The 14,896-nt window shown below is 41.3% G+C and overlaps 2 protein-coding genes across 7 annotated transcripts in view; both read right to left on the bottom strand.

Annotated features, from left to right (window-relative positions):
• Positions 1–11,255, bottom strand: part of TANGO6 (transport and golgi organization 6 homolog) — a 180,804-nt gene extending 169,549 nt beyond the window's left edge. Inside the window, exon 1 of one of the 4 annotated variants that reach the window (XM_082436042.1) lies at positions 8,006–11,255. In XM_082436042.1, the coding sequence (XP_082292168.1) occupies positions 8,006–8,102 (97 nt within the window). In that variant the 5' untranslated portion in view covers positions 8,103–11,255. The remainder of the gene's footprint in view (positions 1–8,005) is intronic. The other 3 variants (XM_082436040.1, XM_082436041.1, XM_082436039.1) reach the window with 3 other exon arrangements.
• A 967-nt stretch (positions 11,256–12,222) lies between these two features.
• The window catches only part of CDH1 (cadherin 1), a 77,620-nt gene continuing 74,946 nt past the window's right edge, over positions 12,223–14,896 (bottom strand). For all 3 annotated transcript variants that reach the window (XM_082436046.1, XM_082436047.1, XM_082436045.1), the window contains one exon: positions 12,223–14,000. In XM_082436046.1, coding sequence (XP_082292172.1) covers positions 13,791–14,000 — 210 coding nt within the window. In that variant the 3' untranslated portion in view covers positions 12,223–13,790. The remainder of the gene's footprint in view (positions 14,001–14,896) is intronic.

The raw sequence follows: 14,896 nt of genomic DNA, 5'->3' as shown, positions 1-14,896 counted from the left end.
ATATTGTTAGTTAGGCAGCAGTAGGGGAGGGATGGGGTTGAATCAAAGTGTGCTTTGTTTTGCAGAAACTGACTGTTAAATCATTAAATCTCAGAAAGTTCCAGATACCAGCTGTCCTAAAAAGGTTACAACACATCCAACAAGATACTACAGTACAAGCAAACACCCAAGCACCTGCTTGCCTGCAGTTTTGGGCAACCTGGAGTAACCGCTGCCTCATTATAATGCTTATGGATGATCATGCCTGCCGTTTCATGAATATGCATGCCCCCCAGGCTTAAACCTTCCCTGGTCCAGGGGTTAGGGGAGACAGTACTTTGAGAACTACTGTAACAAAGAACAAACCTGACTCCATACTGGAGCTATTCCTTTAGCTCTAACCTTTGTGCTCTGTTGTCTGTACTTAGTTATGCTGGCTCTGCACCTTTGTAAAAGAATGTTGCCTATTGCCTGAAATATACATGACAGCCTTTTCTCAATGCTCTGCCTCCCAGGCTTGACCTTTAAAGGTATAACACTTTTCCTTTCACATAGAAATAAAAAGTTGCAGAAGAGAAAATAACATTTTTCTCAGTTGGAGGTTTATAGGAACATCATGACTAGACCTATGTGGACAGCTGCAAGAATGTGGGTCTGGCCAGCACCAAGAAGTCTGCAACAACAAGCCACACCCTTTCCCCTTTTAGTATAAAAGAAGCCTGAATTCTAACTCAGGTAAGATGGTTCTTTCGGACCCCAGTCCACCATCTTCTCAGTCTGCTGGTTTTCCGAAAAAAGCCGCTATTCCCTGCCCCAACACCTGTCTCTCGATTTATTGGCCTGTCATGGGAGAGCAGTGAGCAGTAAGAGCTTGGACTCGGTAACACTATCTCCCTGACTCCTTACTTGTCTTCTGCTTTAAGAAAGTACTTGGGACTTCGCTGGTGGCACAGTGGTTAAGAATCCGCCTGCCAATGCAGGGGACACGGGTTCGAGCCCTGGTCCGGGAAGATTCCACATGCTGCGGAGCAACTAAGCCCGTGCGCCACAACTACTGAGCCTGTGCTCTAGAGCCGGTGCTCCACAACAAGAGAAGCCACCGCAATGAGAAGCCCTCGCACCGCAACAAAGAGTAGCCCCCGCTCGCCGCAACTAGAGAAAAGTCCCCGCACAGCAACAAAAACCCAATGCAGCCAAAAATAATAGATAAGTAAATAAATAAATTTATTTTTAAAAAAAAGTACTTGGTGTGTTCACTGGCTAAGCACCCCAAGCGGTGGACCCACTGAGTCCAGTAAAAGTATTTCTTACATTAACAAAAGGCTTAAAACAACCCAAATATCCATTAATAGAGAATCGATGAATAAACAGTAGCATATCCACATAATGGAATACCCTGCAGCTGTAAAAGGGAAAGAGGAAGACTTCTGTGTACCACTATGCAGTGATCACTAAGACATATTGAGTTTAAAAAGTAAGGTGTAGGGGGCTTCCCTGGTGGCGCAGTGGTTGAGAGTCTGCCTGACAATGCAGAGAACACGGGTTCGAGCCCTGGTCTGGGAGAATCCCACATGCTGCGGAGCAGCTGGGCCCGTGGGCCACAATTGCTGAGCCTGCGCGTCTGGAGCCTGTGCTCCGCAACAAGAGAGGCCGCGATGATGAGAGGCCTGCGCACCGCGATGAAGAGTGGCCCCCGCTTGCTGCAACTAGAGAAAGCCCTCGCACAGAAACGAAGACCCAACACAGCCATAAGTAAGTAAGTAAGTAAGTAAGTAAATAAATAAATAAATAAAAAGTAAGGCGTAGAAGAATGTATATAGTATGATAACTTTTGTGTTACAATGGGAAGGAACATGAAATATATTATTTGTTTTTATTTTTTAAAAAAGCAGTGGAAAAACAAATTAAAAATTAACTAAAATGAGTTGTCTATAGAGAGAGGGAGAGATCAGTGGGGAGGAGACAGGGATGAGTTTTAGAGTTTTCCTTTTGGAGCCCTGCATTTTTTTTCATAGTTAAAAAAATTAAATCAAAAAGAAAATTCAAAATATTCCTAAAAATAAAAAACAAATGAACCTAATCTATACTTTATGTCCAAGGTTGCCAAACTACAATCTACAGGTCAAATCAGGCCCACCACCTATTTCTACAAGTAAAGTTTTATTGGAACATAGACATGCTATTTATTTACATATTATCTTTGGCTGCTTCCGAGCTACAACAGCAGAGGTAAATAGTTGTGACAGAGACAGTATGGATCACAAAGCCCAAAATATTTACTGCCTGCTTCTTTACAGAAAAAGTGTGCCAACTCCTACTCTAAGCCAAGTCAGCAGCACAGCCACACAGAGAATTATTGCAAGTGACTTGAAATATAGAACTTTGTACATCCTGAGGACAAAAGCAAACAAACAAAAATCCCTTAGAAACAGCAGGTGTGTTGATGATAGTAATGTAGGATTTGTTTTTTAAAATATTATATGCATGTGTGAATATATTATATATGAATATGTAACTATATATTTGTGTGTATATATATGAAATAAGTAAATAACTACATTAATTTCATTAGGAACCAATATTTTCAGATAAGAGAAAAAAATACAAAGATAAAAATATAAAATATAGTAAAGAAGAATGGCTAGGTGGACAAATACATGTTAAAGAATCTAGGTCATGGTATACAAATTTTCAAGGTAAAATTCCTTCAACTTTTCTATAAGCTTAAAATTTTTCATAATGTTAGGAAAAATTTAAACTCTATAATATTTCATTTTAATTGGGAATATCAGTACGAACTCTCGCTTTGTTTTTTGTCTTCGGAAAATCCACATATTTCCTAGTTCCAATCATTGAAAAAGTCTGGAAGCAATGACACTTCAGTAGCAATAAATGTCACTAGTGTCTATCTTGTGGTCTCTAAATATCACTTTTTCTTAAAGAGATTTGTTTTCAAGAATGCAGCAAGAAATGTATAAGACAAGTCTGAGATATCTTATGCCTGAAAGCAAAGAAGCAATCAAAGACTACTAGGGTTACTAGGGTCACATCAAAGAGTCCAACAGCCAACCTGAATGGGTCCCACAGGCCACAAATGGAACAATGAGAGTATCAAGAGTAATGAGTACAGGACTTCCCTGGTGGCGCAGTGGTTGAGAATCCACCTGCCAATGCAGAGGACACGGGTTCGAGCCTTGGTCCAGGAAGATCCCACATGCTGCGACTAAGCCCGTGTGCCACAACTACCGAGCCTGGGCTCTAGAGCCCGCGCGCCTACAGCCTGTGCTCCACAACGAGAGAAGCTACTGCAATAAGAGGCCCTCGCACCGCAACAAAGAGTAGCCCCCACTCGCCGCAACTGGAGAAAGCCTGCACGCAGCAACAAAGACCAACGTGGCCATAAATAAATAAACAATTTTTTAAAATAATGAGTACAATAACTGAAACATGTATATACAAAAATCTATTCATAATAAAACAAAACAAAAAAATCACTCCATTGGCTACCTTTGGAGACTGCTGAGACACTAATGTATTATTCTGAAAACTGAACAATAAAAGAACAGAAATGAACCTAACTTTATTAAAATATATACATGTGTGTACATGCGTACACACATAGAAAAAGACCTCAAAAGCTATACTTCAAAGTATTAACAGTGATAATCTCTGGATGGTAGGGTTTTGGGTGATTTTTCTTTTTTGCTTCATTATGTTAAAAAATTTTTTCCACAGTGACTATGTATTGTTTCTGTACTAAAAACATATTTTAAGGTTATAAAACAGTATGCAGTATATGAGATCATTTTTGTAAACAAAAAATATATATAATTCCCAAAATGTAATCTCTGGATAGTGGGATTAAGGTCATTTTAATTTTCTTCTTTTAGTTTCTTGAATATTTTTTAAAGCTTTACTACAAGGAATATTAACTATCTCTATGAAAAGAAAAACGAACAATAACACTTTTTTTTTCAACATAGTGAGAATCAGAAGAGTAAGATTTTTCCAGTATTTCTCTAGGACTGTTCAGGGCAAGTGTTCTGACCCACTGGCATGAATATCTGGTTTGTTTGGGTAATATATACCTAAAAAGAAAATGAGTGCTTTCATAGCTTGTTGCCACTAACCATTAAGATCACTAAACAATCTCTAGGTGACCTCCTGTGACTTTATAAGATGTTGGAACCCAAACATGGGACACAAAGAAAGTGACTTAAAACAAAAGCTATTAACTGTTTTCCAAGAGCCCCTTAATAAAGTAGTCTCCTCTGCCCTCTACTGGTGACAAAAATAAAATCTACTTGAAAACAAATAAGGCATTCTCTGAGAGCAGCAGTTCTCAAAGTGTGGTATAGGGTCTCAGGTTTTGAAGCCCTTCCCAAGATTCTCTCAGAAAGTCTACAAGGTCAAAACTATTTTCTTATTAATACTAAGACATTATTTGCCTTTTACGCTCTCGTTCTCTCTTGAGTGTACCAAGTCTGAAAAGTTCACTGATATGAGTTCAGATTCCATATTATAACTAACCTTTTAAGAAATTACCTCTTGTTGAGTTTTAAAGAGGAATAGACACAATTATCTGAAAAGATGATGGAAATCGCCTCCCTTTCCAACTACATACCTATGTGAGTATAGATTTTCTTCATCTATTTCAATCAAAATAACCTGTCATGACGAACTGAACACAGAAGCAAATACAAAAATCCAGCTCTCTTCTAATAAGACAGACATTAAGGAGATTTGCAAAAATGTAAAACAATGCCACTCAAATGTAAAACAATGTCACTCTTCCTGCTAAGTTATTTTATTTTGCAAGATAATTTTTCATTAAAAATGTCATTATGTTAACATGTAACAGGTTACTGTTATATTTAAATAAAGTTAAAAGGTTTCTCTTGAAGTCTTAATTTCTAATACAGTAAATATTGATACACATAACCCACATAAAAGCTCTTTTAAGTCCTCAACACTTTTTAACAGTGTTAGAGTGCTCAAACCAAAAAGTTTGAGATCTGAGGCCTTAAAACAATGTTTTCCAAATTACAGTCATATAGCACTTCCACGATTTTTGCCATTTATCTGAGTACCAGGTGTATTCTTAGCTTTACTTGTTTATTTCTTCAAATTAAATCATTTTTTAAACTTAAATTAGTAATAGTTAATATACTGTCCTAAGGGCTTTGTGTATTTAATTCAATCCTCACACCAACTCTGTGAGGTATGGAGTATTATATTATTATTCTTGTTTCCAGATGAGGAGACTAAGGTTAAGCTATTTGCCCCAGAGCATATTCAACTCTGGCAAGCTGGCTCCAGAACCCAAGCTCTTGATCACTACTCGATGCTTTTCAGCCTCAAAATATTTCTCTACCTACTGCCTAAAACCATCCGTATCACACTTTGGGAAATGCTGCCCTCATAAACAGTATTATTTATTCTTCCCAATCACCAATGTAAATGTCTATGCTTTGTGACATTTAAAAGCAGACTTCTTAATCTGTACAGTAGTTTTTATTAAGTTCAAAGTACAAAGCAATATGGTGTGCAAAATTAAGGGTGATACAGCTTCATTATTTACAAATCACCAAAATTTCCAGCCCCCTACCACCACGTAATTCAAATTTAATGACAGAGTTCAACAAATATATATTTAGTGTGGAAAGTTATTTTAGGAAAACTACTGCTGAGATGACCTCAAGCAAAACTTCACCAGAACTGAAAAACCCCTTTCAAATTCTGCTTAACACACTTCCTAATAATGGAAGTGAAGATGTTATTCTTATTTGCCCCATAATTGAGAACAGAAATGGAAGGCAGGGGAAGAGAAAACACTTAATGCTGTAGAACTTTTGATGGCTCAAAAGGGAAAGACTTGGTTTCTTCCCACCTGGACTGAAGCCTTCTTTCTCTTGTAGCCTTCCCCAGCCCCATCCCTGGATAACTCCTTCTCTATCCAATTGCTACCTGTACCATCCATTCACCAACAGTATTATCCTGCCATGTTGAATATCTTTGGTCTATATGTGGAGTACCATCTCCCCAAACAAACAAGATGCTTGAGAGCACAAGTCATTAAATAATATTTCTATCTCCAAAAGCACTGATAGAATACTACATACAGTTGACTCTCAGTAAATATTACCTCAAAGGTAGTCAAAGGCAGATGAAAAGACGTTTAATCTAGCTGGATATAATTTTAGCAAATACTTTAATCTTGTCTCAACATCCTCTGTCCATTGGGAACATTTGAATACTTATTATGCACAGGTATTTTTTTAATTCCCTTAGCAGCTGATATGATAAAATAGCAGAAAGACTCACACAATATATAATAGCCTGTCTGTGCAAAATAATATCATTTTACCAAGTTACTTAAATTATTCTTTTTCAAATAGGAATGCTTGAATTCTCCTAAGCTAAATGAGTAGATGTATGGAACTCCACCACATATTTCAAATAGGAATGCTTGAATTCTCCTAAGCTAAATGAGTAGATGTATGGAACTCCACCACATACTCTTTGAGAGTTAAAGAGGGTCTTCCGATGAAGTGTATATGCTTTGTGACAGATGATTACTTCCAGACTTTTTAACTTATTTATTCCTGTTCTCAGTCATGTTCTAGACAGTTTCAGTTACTGGACAAGTAACCTCTCCATTAGCAAGTTAAAATTGTATTTTGCACAATTTTAATTGTATTTTAATTCTTCATTTGGGCAAAGTAATATAGTTACCATACTGCAGTTGAAGGTGTCTGAATTCAAATCCTAACTCTATCACGTAGGAGACTGGCATTGTGCAATTTCTAATGTACCTGAGCCTTGGTTCCTTCATCTGTAAAATGGAATAGAAGTAATACCTATCTCATGCGATTGTTGTGAGGAAAAAAAGATACATACATAAACAGCACACTATAGGGACTGACACTTAGCAGGCACTCAATTACTCTTATTAATAACTTTTTTTTTTTGCCTGCACCTCACGGATTGTGCGATCTTAGTTCCCCCACCAGGGATTGAACCCGGGCCCTCCGCAGTGAGAGCGCTGAGTCCTAACCACTGGACTGCCAGGAAATTCCCCATTAATAACTTCTTGTCACTTGCCGCAATTATGGTATAATGTTTTGGGAGTTTTCGTAGTTTGGGGGGCGGGGGGGGAATCTCAAAATCTGAAACTGGGAACATCACCTTCATGTACCTTATTTTGCTCACGCTACAAACCCCTTCCTCCAAATTATACGCTCTAATTTATAAGTAGGGCCCTACTTCTTGCGTATCTTTCTCAAAGCTCCAGATAACATCAGAGGCTCCATACTGAATAATCTGCCTTGGTCTGAGAAGAGGGTTCGGCAGACCTTGGCTCTAGGTTCGTGTTCTGCCTCTAATTTGACCATGTGATCTTGGTCAGGTTAATCTCTTCGGTGAGCCGTGGGCGTCCTCAGCTGTAAAAGGAGAGTGCCCAGGCTACACCACTCCCAAGGTCCCTTCTAATTCTAAATTGGGAAGATCTTATCAACTCACCAGGAAAGATTAAAAGTGACTGTAAATCCCTAAATCCTCGCCCCAAAACACAGCTCAAACGTCACTGCTTCCTTTTTCTGGACTCCTTAGCACTTTGTACGAAACTCTAGTGTCCACATCTGACCCTGCGCCCTCAAGAGGCTGGGCCCTCTCTGAGGCTGTGTCTGCAGTCCCCTTACAGGGCTGCAGCAGGGACGGCTGAAATCAGGCACCCGAGATGCTTAACACAGCGCCTGGCCCAAGGTAAGCGCTCGAAATATTGTACTTGGTTAGTATCAGTATTCAACGGACCCCAGCCCTTCCTGAACCTCGGTTTCCTCAAGGGTAAAATGAGGCTGGACAGACCCTGCGCAAAGCCCCCAGGTGCGGGGCTGGGCGGCCTCAGGGCCAGAGGGGTCCCGGGGAGGGCCTGACGGGCGCAAGCCGCGGGAAGAAGGGCAGCCCTGGAAGACCGCTGGCCCTGAGAGTCCCGGGTGCAGCCAGACGCCGAGATCCGTCCTCTCACCTCCCGGGCTCAGCAGCAGCTTCAACGCCTCCAAAATCCGCTCCAGACCACACGTTTCCAGAACCCCGCTGCCCGCCGTCTGCCAGAGGGCCGCCATGACTGGAGTGGGACGCGCCACATGCGACCTGCGCAGGCGCCTCGGCGGACCGGCGTCGCCGCCACGTTGAGCGTGGCCGAAGCCCTAGGGGCGGGGCCCGCGGCGTGGGGCGGGGTCGACTTGGTTGGGACGGCGACCTGCACGAAGAAATCTTTTCTCGGGCCACCTGTACTCCCCGGGGGCGGGGGAAGTAAACATAGCTAACACAACTTACCTACATGCACGATTTCAGAAACAACATGTTTAACCTCTATATAATGAAAAAGGATGAGAGAAGTAGTTTAATTATGACATAATATGAATTTCAGTATGAAAATATTTGAGTACCGGAACACTGAAGGTCATAGTGAAGCAATCAGTTGCTGCACCTTCTTATAAGTAAGTTTGGGTATGTAAAACAATATTCAACCGTTGAATTTCTTCATTAGTGATATTTAAAAATAAGTACTAAACACATCCATTGTGAATAGCTACAAATATTGTTATTGATGATATAATTTCTTAAATGGACTCAGTTCCCAATAAAAGCTCGATCTTGGCCCTATTTACAGGCATTCCTGGAAAATTCAATGGCTATTAAAATCGTGCCCCATCAAAATTGAGTTAATATGTAAAACAGAATGCGTTGGAGATTTATATCATCGAAACAGGTTTTCACCTACATGAATCCTGGTGGGACATTCAAAAGTCATGTTGTCTGAAAGGCATGCTGCAAATCCAGGACAATGCTTCTGAGAGCAAGACTTTAGCACGCCTGCCTCTCCCTTCACTCAGTCAGTAATTTCTCCTGTCATTGTCACAACCAGCTCCAATACCCACTTCGTGAAACTGCTCCCAAGAGGCTGTCCTGCATCTCCTTGAGATCCCCTGAGCTAACCTGAGTTCATGACTGATGACTGCTCTTCAGCAGTTAGCTGCTGGAAGTCTTGGGAAATGGGATGTGCTCCATATGCAAGACCATGCATGCCACTGGGGGAGGACATTGTTCATTTAACTCTTCTCAGTGAGTCAGGCCCCCTCCAGGTCACTCCCATTTCTCTGGGCTCCAGCCCTATTCCATCAGCCATTTCCTCCTCTCTAGAATGAGAAGATAACAGAACCATTTTCAGTAGGCTATTTTAGGGAGTTAAAAGTGATACTGCTCTCAAGTATTTAGCAATGTCTGCAACAGAAGGGATGCTTAATAAATTTTACCTGGATCTACCTCCCCATCTCTTCCTCAAATAAAACCTGCCAAAATATCTATAAATTGGAGGAACATTTTTGAAGCAGAAATAAATGACCTACAAAATTTCCTAGCACTCTTTTCATTATATCCCACCCTAGGTTTTGTCAATAGACAGTTTTTCAATAATGTGTGGACACAAGTTCATTTTGGAGAAAAAAAATTTTAAGGTCATTTCAAGGTGTTAAACATTTAGCAAAATGGGTGTAGGGCATCATGTGGGAAAGGCCAACCCCTCATATTTGTGGGGATTAGTGAAAAATACAAATGGAGGCCCTCATACCATATGTCTAAATATTTCAAAGTATAAATCAAACCAGTAGACAATATTTTATTAAAATATTTTCTATCCTCCTACCTTGAAAAATACACCAGGTTTGAATTGAGCATTCTCAGTCCTCACCTCAGAGCTCCATACCGGACATGGCTATATGGGAAGAGCCAGCCCCCCACCTCTGGCCTGACCCCTTTTTATTCTCACTAGTGTCTCCATCCTGCACACACACATGCAGACACCCCAGCCTGGATGTGCACATCCAAGCTCTGTTCACACACCTCCAAGAAACTACCACTTGGCCTCCCTAGGGCTAGGTGCGCACACACAGGGATCATGGTGCACCTTCCAGAGGGCAGACCAAGTGAAGAGGCCCACAGAGCCCTGGAAGCAGACTCAGGGGTGGCTGGGCAGGAAATTCGAGGGTCCCAGAACCTGGAGGGTGGTGTGGGAGGAGGGTGAGGTTTTGGAGTGAACAAGCCTGGCCATGGGGAGGGGCATGGTGGAGGAGGCCAGGTAGAGCATGGACCCAGGGCTGGGGCCTTCCTAGCCTAAGCCTAAGGGCAGTACTGATGTGGGATTTCCACAAGTTTAAGAGGGTTCCCAGAACTGAGACTCCTTTATACCAAAGCATTATGGCACCAGATTTTATCTTTCAGGCTCCATAGCCTCAGATACCACAAAGTGATGTGCATAATCTTAAAAGCAATGTCATGAAGAGTCTATAAAATTTTTTACAGCAAGAAAATATATCCTACATGGAACACTGGGTGCATTTTAATCCGTGTAATGGGATGTTAGAGGAGTGCCTAGGGCCTATAAGGCTGTAATTAGGTCCTGCGTCTGAAAAAGAAGCATTCTCAGGCTTCTCCAGGCCTAAAAAATTATTCAAATGGGCTTTTAAGTACCCTATGTCCCAAGAGTCCAGTATTTACACTCACAGAATTTTAGTTTGTAGGAATTGAATGCTGGTAGCCCCTTCCTCAGTTTGCTTTGGGCAGCTTTGTTAAAAAACAGAAGTACAGCTGGGAGACCCCCTGGTAATATGCTATTAAACATCCATCACAACCAATACCCTCAAGAGCTACATGGAGAGGGCGCTGCTTCTCTGCAATGAACCATATGGGGTTGTTCAAGACACACAAAGAAGTCTGTATTGATGTAAAACATGTTTAGTTGATTTGAAGTTAGCCAAGGGACCCAACCTTGTCAGGAACTTTAGGGTCAGCAGCTGAACAAGCGATTTAAGCAGGCTGGGGGCTGTTTGCCTCAACCCAGACCTAACAAGCCTAAAGCAACCAATAGTTATCAATGGCTGTTTTTATAGAAACAGAATTCCCATCAAAGACTCCAGCAATTGAAGGTTCTTATAGGTTCTTATCTTCTAAAGTCACATGTGATTACTGGAGTGGTTGTATTCCATTTTCCATAATTGACCCCCACGTTCTTTATGATATTGTATATACACATAATGGAATATTATTCAGCCATTTAAAAAATGAAGTTCTGGGCTTCCCTGGTGGTGCAGTGGTTGGGAATCCGCCTGCCAATGCAGGAGACACAGGTTCGAGCCCTGGTCTGGGAGGATCCCACATGCCACGGAGCAGCTAAGCCCGTGCACCACAACTACTGAGTCTGCGCTCTGGAGAGAAGCCACCGCAATGAGAAGCCTGCGCACTGCAACGAGAAGTAGCCCTCGCTCTCCGCAACTAGAGAAAGCCCGCGTGCAGCAACGGAGACCCAACACAGCCAAAAATAAATAAATAAATAAATAAATAAATTTTTGAAAAAACTTTTTAAAAAAATGAAGTTCTGATACATGCTGCAATATGGATGAACTTTGAAGACATTATGCTAGGTGAAATAAGCCAAATTTAAAAGGACAAATATTAAACGATTCCACTTATTTGTTTGGGATGATGAAAAAGTTCTGGAAATAGAGGTGATGGTTATACAACATTTTGAAGGTACTTAATACCACTGAATCACACACTTAAAAAAGTGTTTAAAATGGTAAAATGTTATATTTTACTAGAATTTTTAAGTCTACCAAAAATAGTCATACCCCTCCAGCAAAGGAAAGTTGCAAGCCCATACCAAGATTTCTCAACAGCAGCACTACTGATATTTTGCGCCGGATAATTCTTTGTGGAGGGAGGCTGTCCTGTGTGTTGTAGGATGTTTAGCAGTGTCCCTGACCTGGACTTGATGCTGGTAGCACCTCGCCAGTCATGACAACCAAAAGTATCTCCAGAAATTGCCAGCGTCCCCTGGGGGAGGGGGCCACAATCTTCCCCAGTGGAGAACCACTGCCCTGTACTAACTTTGCTGACCTACAACGTTATTTGAAGCCCTGCTTCTTTCTATCCCTCGGCACAACCCACAGTAGCCACCTGACAAGGAGATTTTATTGGTTTCACTACATGCCACATGGATGGATATCCTTCAAATAAAGTGGCCTTAGGTGCACAGTTTCCCCGCTATTCTGCCCCAACAGAATGACACAAAGTTCAGGGGAAGTCATTTTAATATGAAGCTTCTTTCTCCATGTTTTGAATAAGCTCACCTAACCATTTGTCTGTCTGGCCTGGAATTGTGTAATCAAATAAAACAAGTTTGACAATGGTGTAACAAAATTCTTTAATAAAATTTATAAAAATGAATATTTAAGAATAATTTTTCCACCTTGAATTGTTTTCCTTTTCCCAAAGAAAATACAAAATTATCAGCACCCACACACATATACACTCAAAACTACAGTGACATTCTCTACACAGAACTACATTAGAGTTTAAATTGCTGAAAAATCAAGACAGTTCTAAGAAGTGGTTGCAGGGATGGGTTTTTCTTCCAAAAACAGCTGATAGATAGGGAAGCAATTTAGATAAAGTTCTGGTCTATGGTTGTCAAAAGTTTCTTAAAGGTTGCATTTCAACTAAAAAAGGATCCAAATTAAGGTTCTCCCTACCCTCACCTCCCTTTGCTAACACCCTTCCAAGGAGTGTTTTCTTCCTGCTCCTAAGAAAAAAAAAATTTTGGATTTTTAAAACATTCTGAAGTTTTCATGCACAGTTGGAATTTCGGGCAAATGTGTCCAGACCAGCCAGCATTTTCTATAGACATCAACAAAAGCAGGCACTGGGGATTCTGTGCTTTGGGTACAAACCACGGTACAAGGATCCTGGCAGGAAACACGTGTTGAGATTCCTCTACTCTTTCAGAATTTTCAGGGCTGGAGGTAGAGCCACCTCAACCGTCTTCAGCCTCAGTTGGCTCAATTTCCAGGCTCAGTGACAATCTCACCTGCCATCTCCACGGCCACTTTTCACATTTCCCCTCTGCTGGGATGAGCCAGCTTCTGTCTTTGGCTGCAGCACTTCAGGCACTATTCCGAGTCCCGGAATATATCACTCTTTTGTTTTAGGGATAAATGAACATTAAAAGTTCAGTGGCACCTGAAAACTCACCACCTTTTCTGGTCCAGGCTCCCTGTTTAGAACCAAAGCACCCCATAACGACATTCACATAACAAACACTCTTACTCAGAACAAGTAAACTGGATAGATGCCCATTTCAAGTTACGTGTTCAGGAGATGGAAAAGGAAAACCGTTAAAAGGTCTTAGGAGCACACAATACCCACTCAGCATACGGCCAGACTAAGACATAAACCTCTTTCCCTAAAAGAGCCCAATAATTTCTGCATCAGAGAAATGTAATAGAATTCAGAGGGAGTAAGAATGGATATTAGAACATGGGACACCAGTGCAGTGACGGGAGGAACAAAAGCACACAAATTAATTTCTTTATATCTACAATAGGGAAATTGACCCCTCACCTTCCTTTTAAAAATGAGACAAAGCCCTTAAGGAAATCTGCCAGTTGCCAGCAGAACCTTCTGAGGCTGAAGCTACTCTTCTGAAATATTAAAATTTGGGGGTCTTCTGGACATCGTCATCATGTAAAGAGTGATGAAAGGGAAAAAAAGATTCATGGAATAAGTCAAAATCGTTCTAACACACAGATTAGATCTATAAAGTGGAAATCATAACTATCCTATCACTGATCACGGGTCTCTTCTCCAGAAACCTATCTCAAGTGAAGGGAGCTGGAAAACCACCAGGAATACTATTCCCGCATTTCCCATCACATGAGTGTAGGGACCCATCTGTCTCATCGGTCTTGAGTCCCCTAGTCGTCCTCGCCGCCTCCATACATGTCCGCCAGCTTCTTGAAGCGATTGCCCCATTCGTTCAGGTACTCATAGTCCTGGTCTCGGTCTGACTCCGAGGAGTTCAGGGAGCTCAGACTAGCAGCTTCGGAACCGCTTCCTTCATAATCAAACACCAGCAGAGAGTCATAGGGTGGGGCGGTGGGGTCACTATCCGCTGCCTTCAGGTTCTAAAGAAGGAAGACAATAGGATCTTTCATTGAGAGGAATCGCACACCTGTCATCTTAGGCAAGATGCCTTCTTTTGGTGCGTAAAGCCAAGCGTTACCGCACAACAATGAGACCGTCCTGCAGAACGCCAGGAGCACTGAACACCAACAAGGTAAATGTAATACATACTGGAACGGAAGATGGACGTGATATATTGTTAATGAAAAGAGAAAGTATGCAGAATGTTTTCCCCCTAAACGAAACTGGTAAATTATATGTAGGCAGGGGAGATGAGCACCAACCCATCAGGATGGAAAAAGACTAAAAACAATGAAGACAGTCCTACCAGGCTGCACAGCCTGCATTTCAGCCCGAGAAGATCTGAAAGGATGAATGCCAAACTGCTAAATTAACTTTGGTGATTATGGTCAGGGGAACTGAGGGAGGACTTGCACATTTTCTCTTTATATACATTTTCATAATTTATATTTTTTAAATAGCAAACATTTTATTTTTGTAATTAAGAAATAGCTATAATCAGATATGATACACAAATGAATGTGAATGGAGGAAAATACCTGAATCCAGATGTATCTAAAAGGGATGGTTTAAAGTGGCCCTCCCTGTTCTCAGTTTTCTCTAAGATCCAGTGCCTAGAATGGATCTGGCTCGATCACTTCCAACACTGCCGTGCTTTATATAGTCCTTGGTGACAACAACTCCCCAGGGAAGCTAAAGCAAAACCTGCCCCCCACCGTGAAGACTTGCTGAAGGCCACTGGACCATCAGACAAGCCCTGAAAATCATTCCAGCAACTGAGCAAGTAATCAGGTAACATAGTTTAAGGAAATAGATCCCACTGGACTATTATTATCTTACTTGGTTCTTTGCTTAACCCCACCAGTTCTTCCTCATC

The sequence above is a fragment of the Balaenoptera physalus genome (assembly GCF_965194825.1).
Source record: "Balaenoptera physalus genome assembly, chromosome: 19".
Classification (NCBI taxonomy): Eukaryota; Metazoa; Chordata; class Mammalia; order Artiodactyla; family Balaenopteridae; genus Balaenoptera; species Balaenoptera physalus.
The sequence above is the reverse complement of the archived record's forward strand: the minus strand, read 5'-3'. Positions and strand labels throughout refer to the sequence as shown.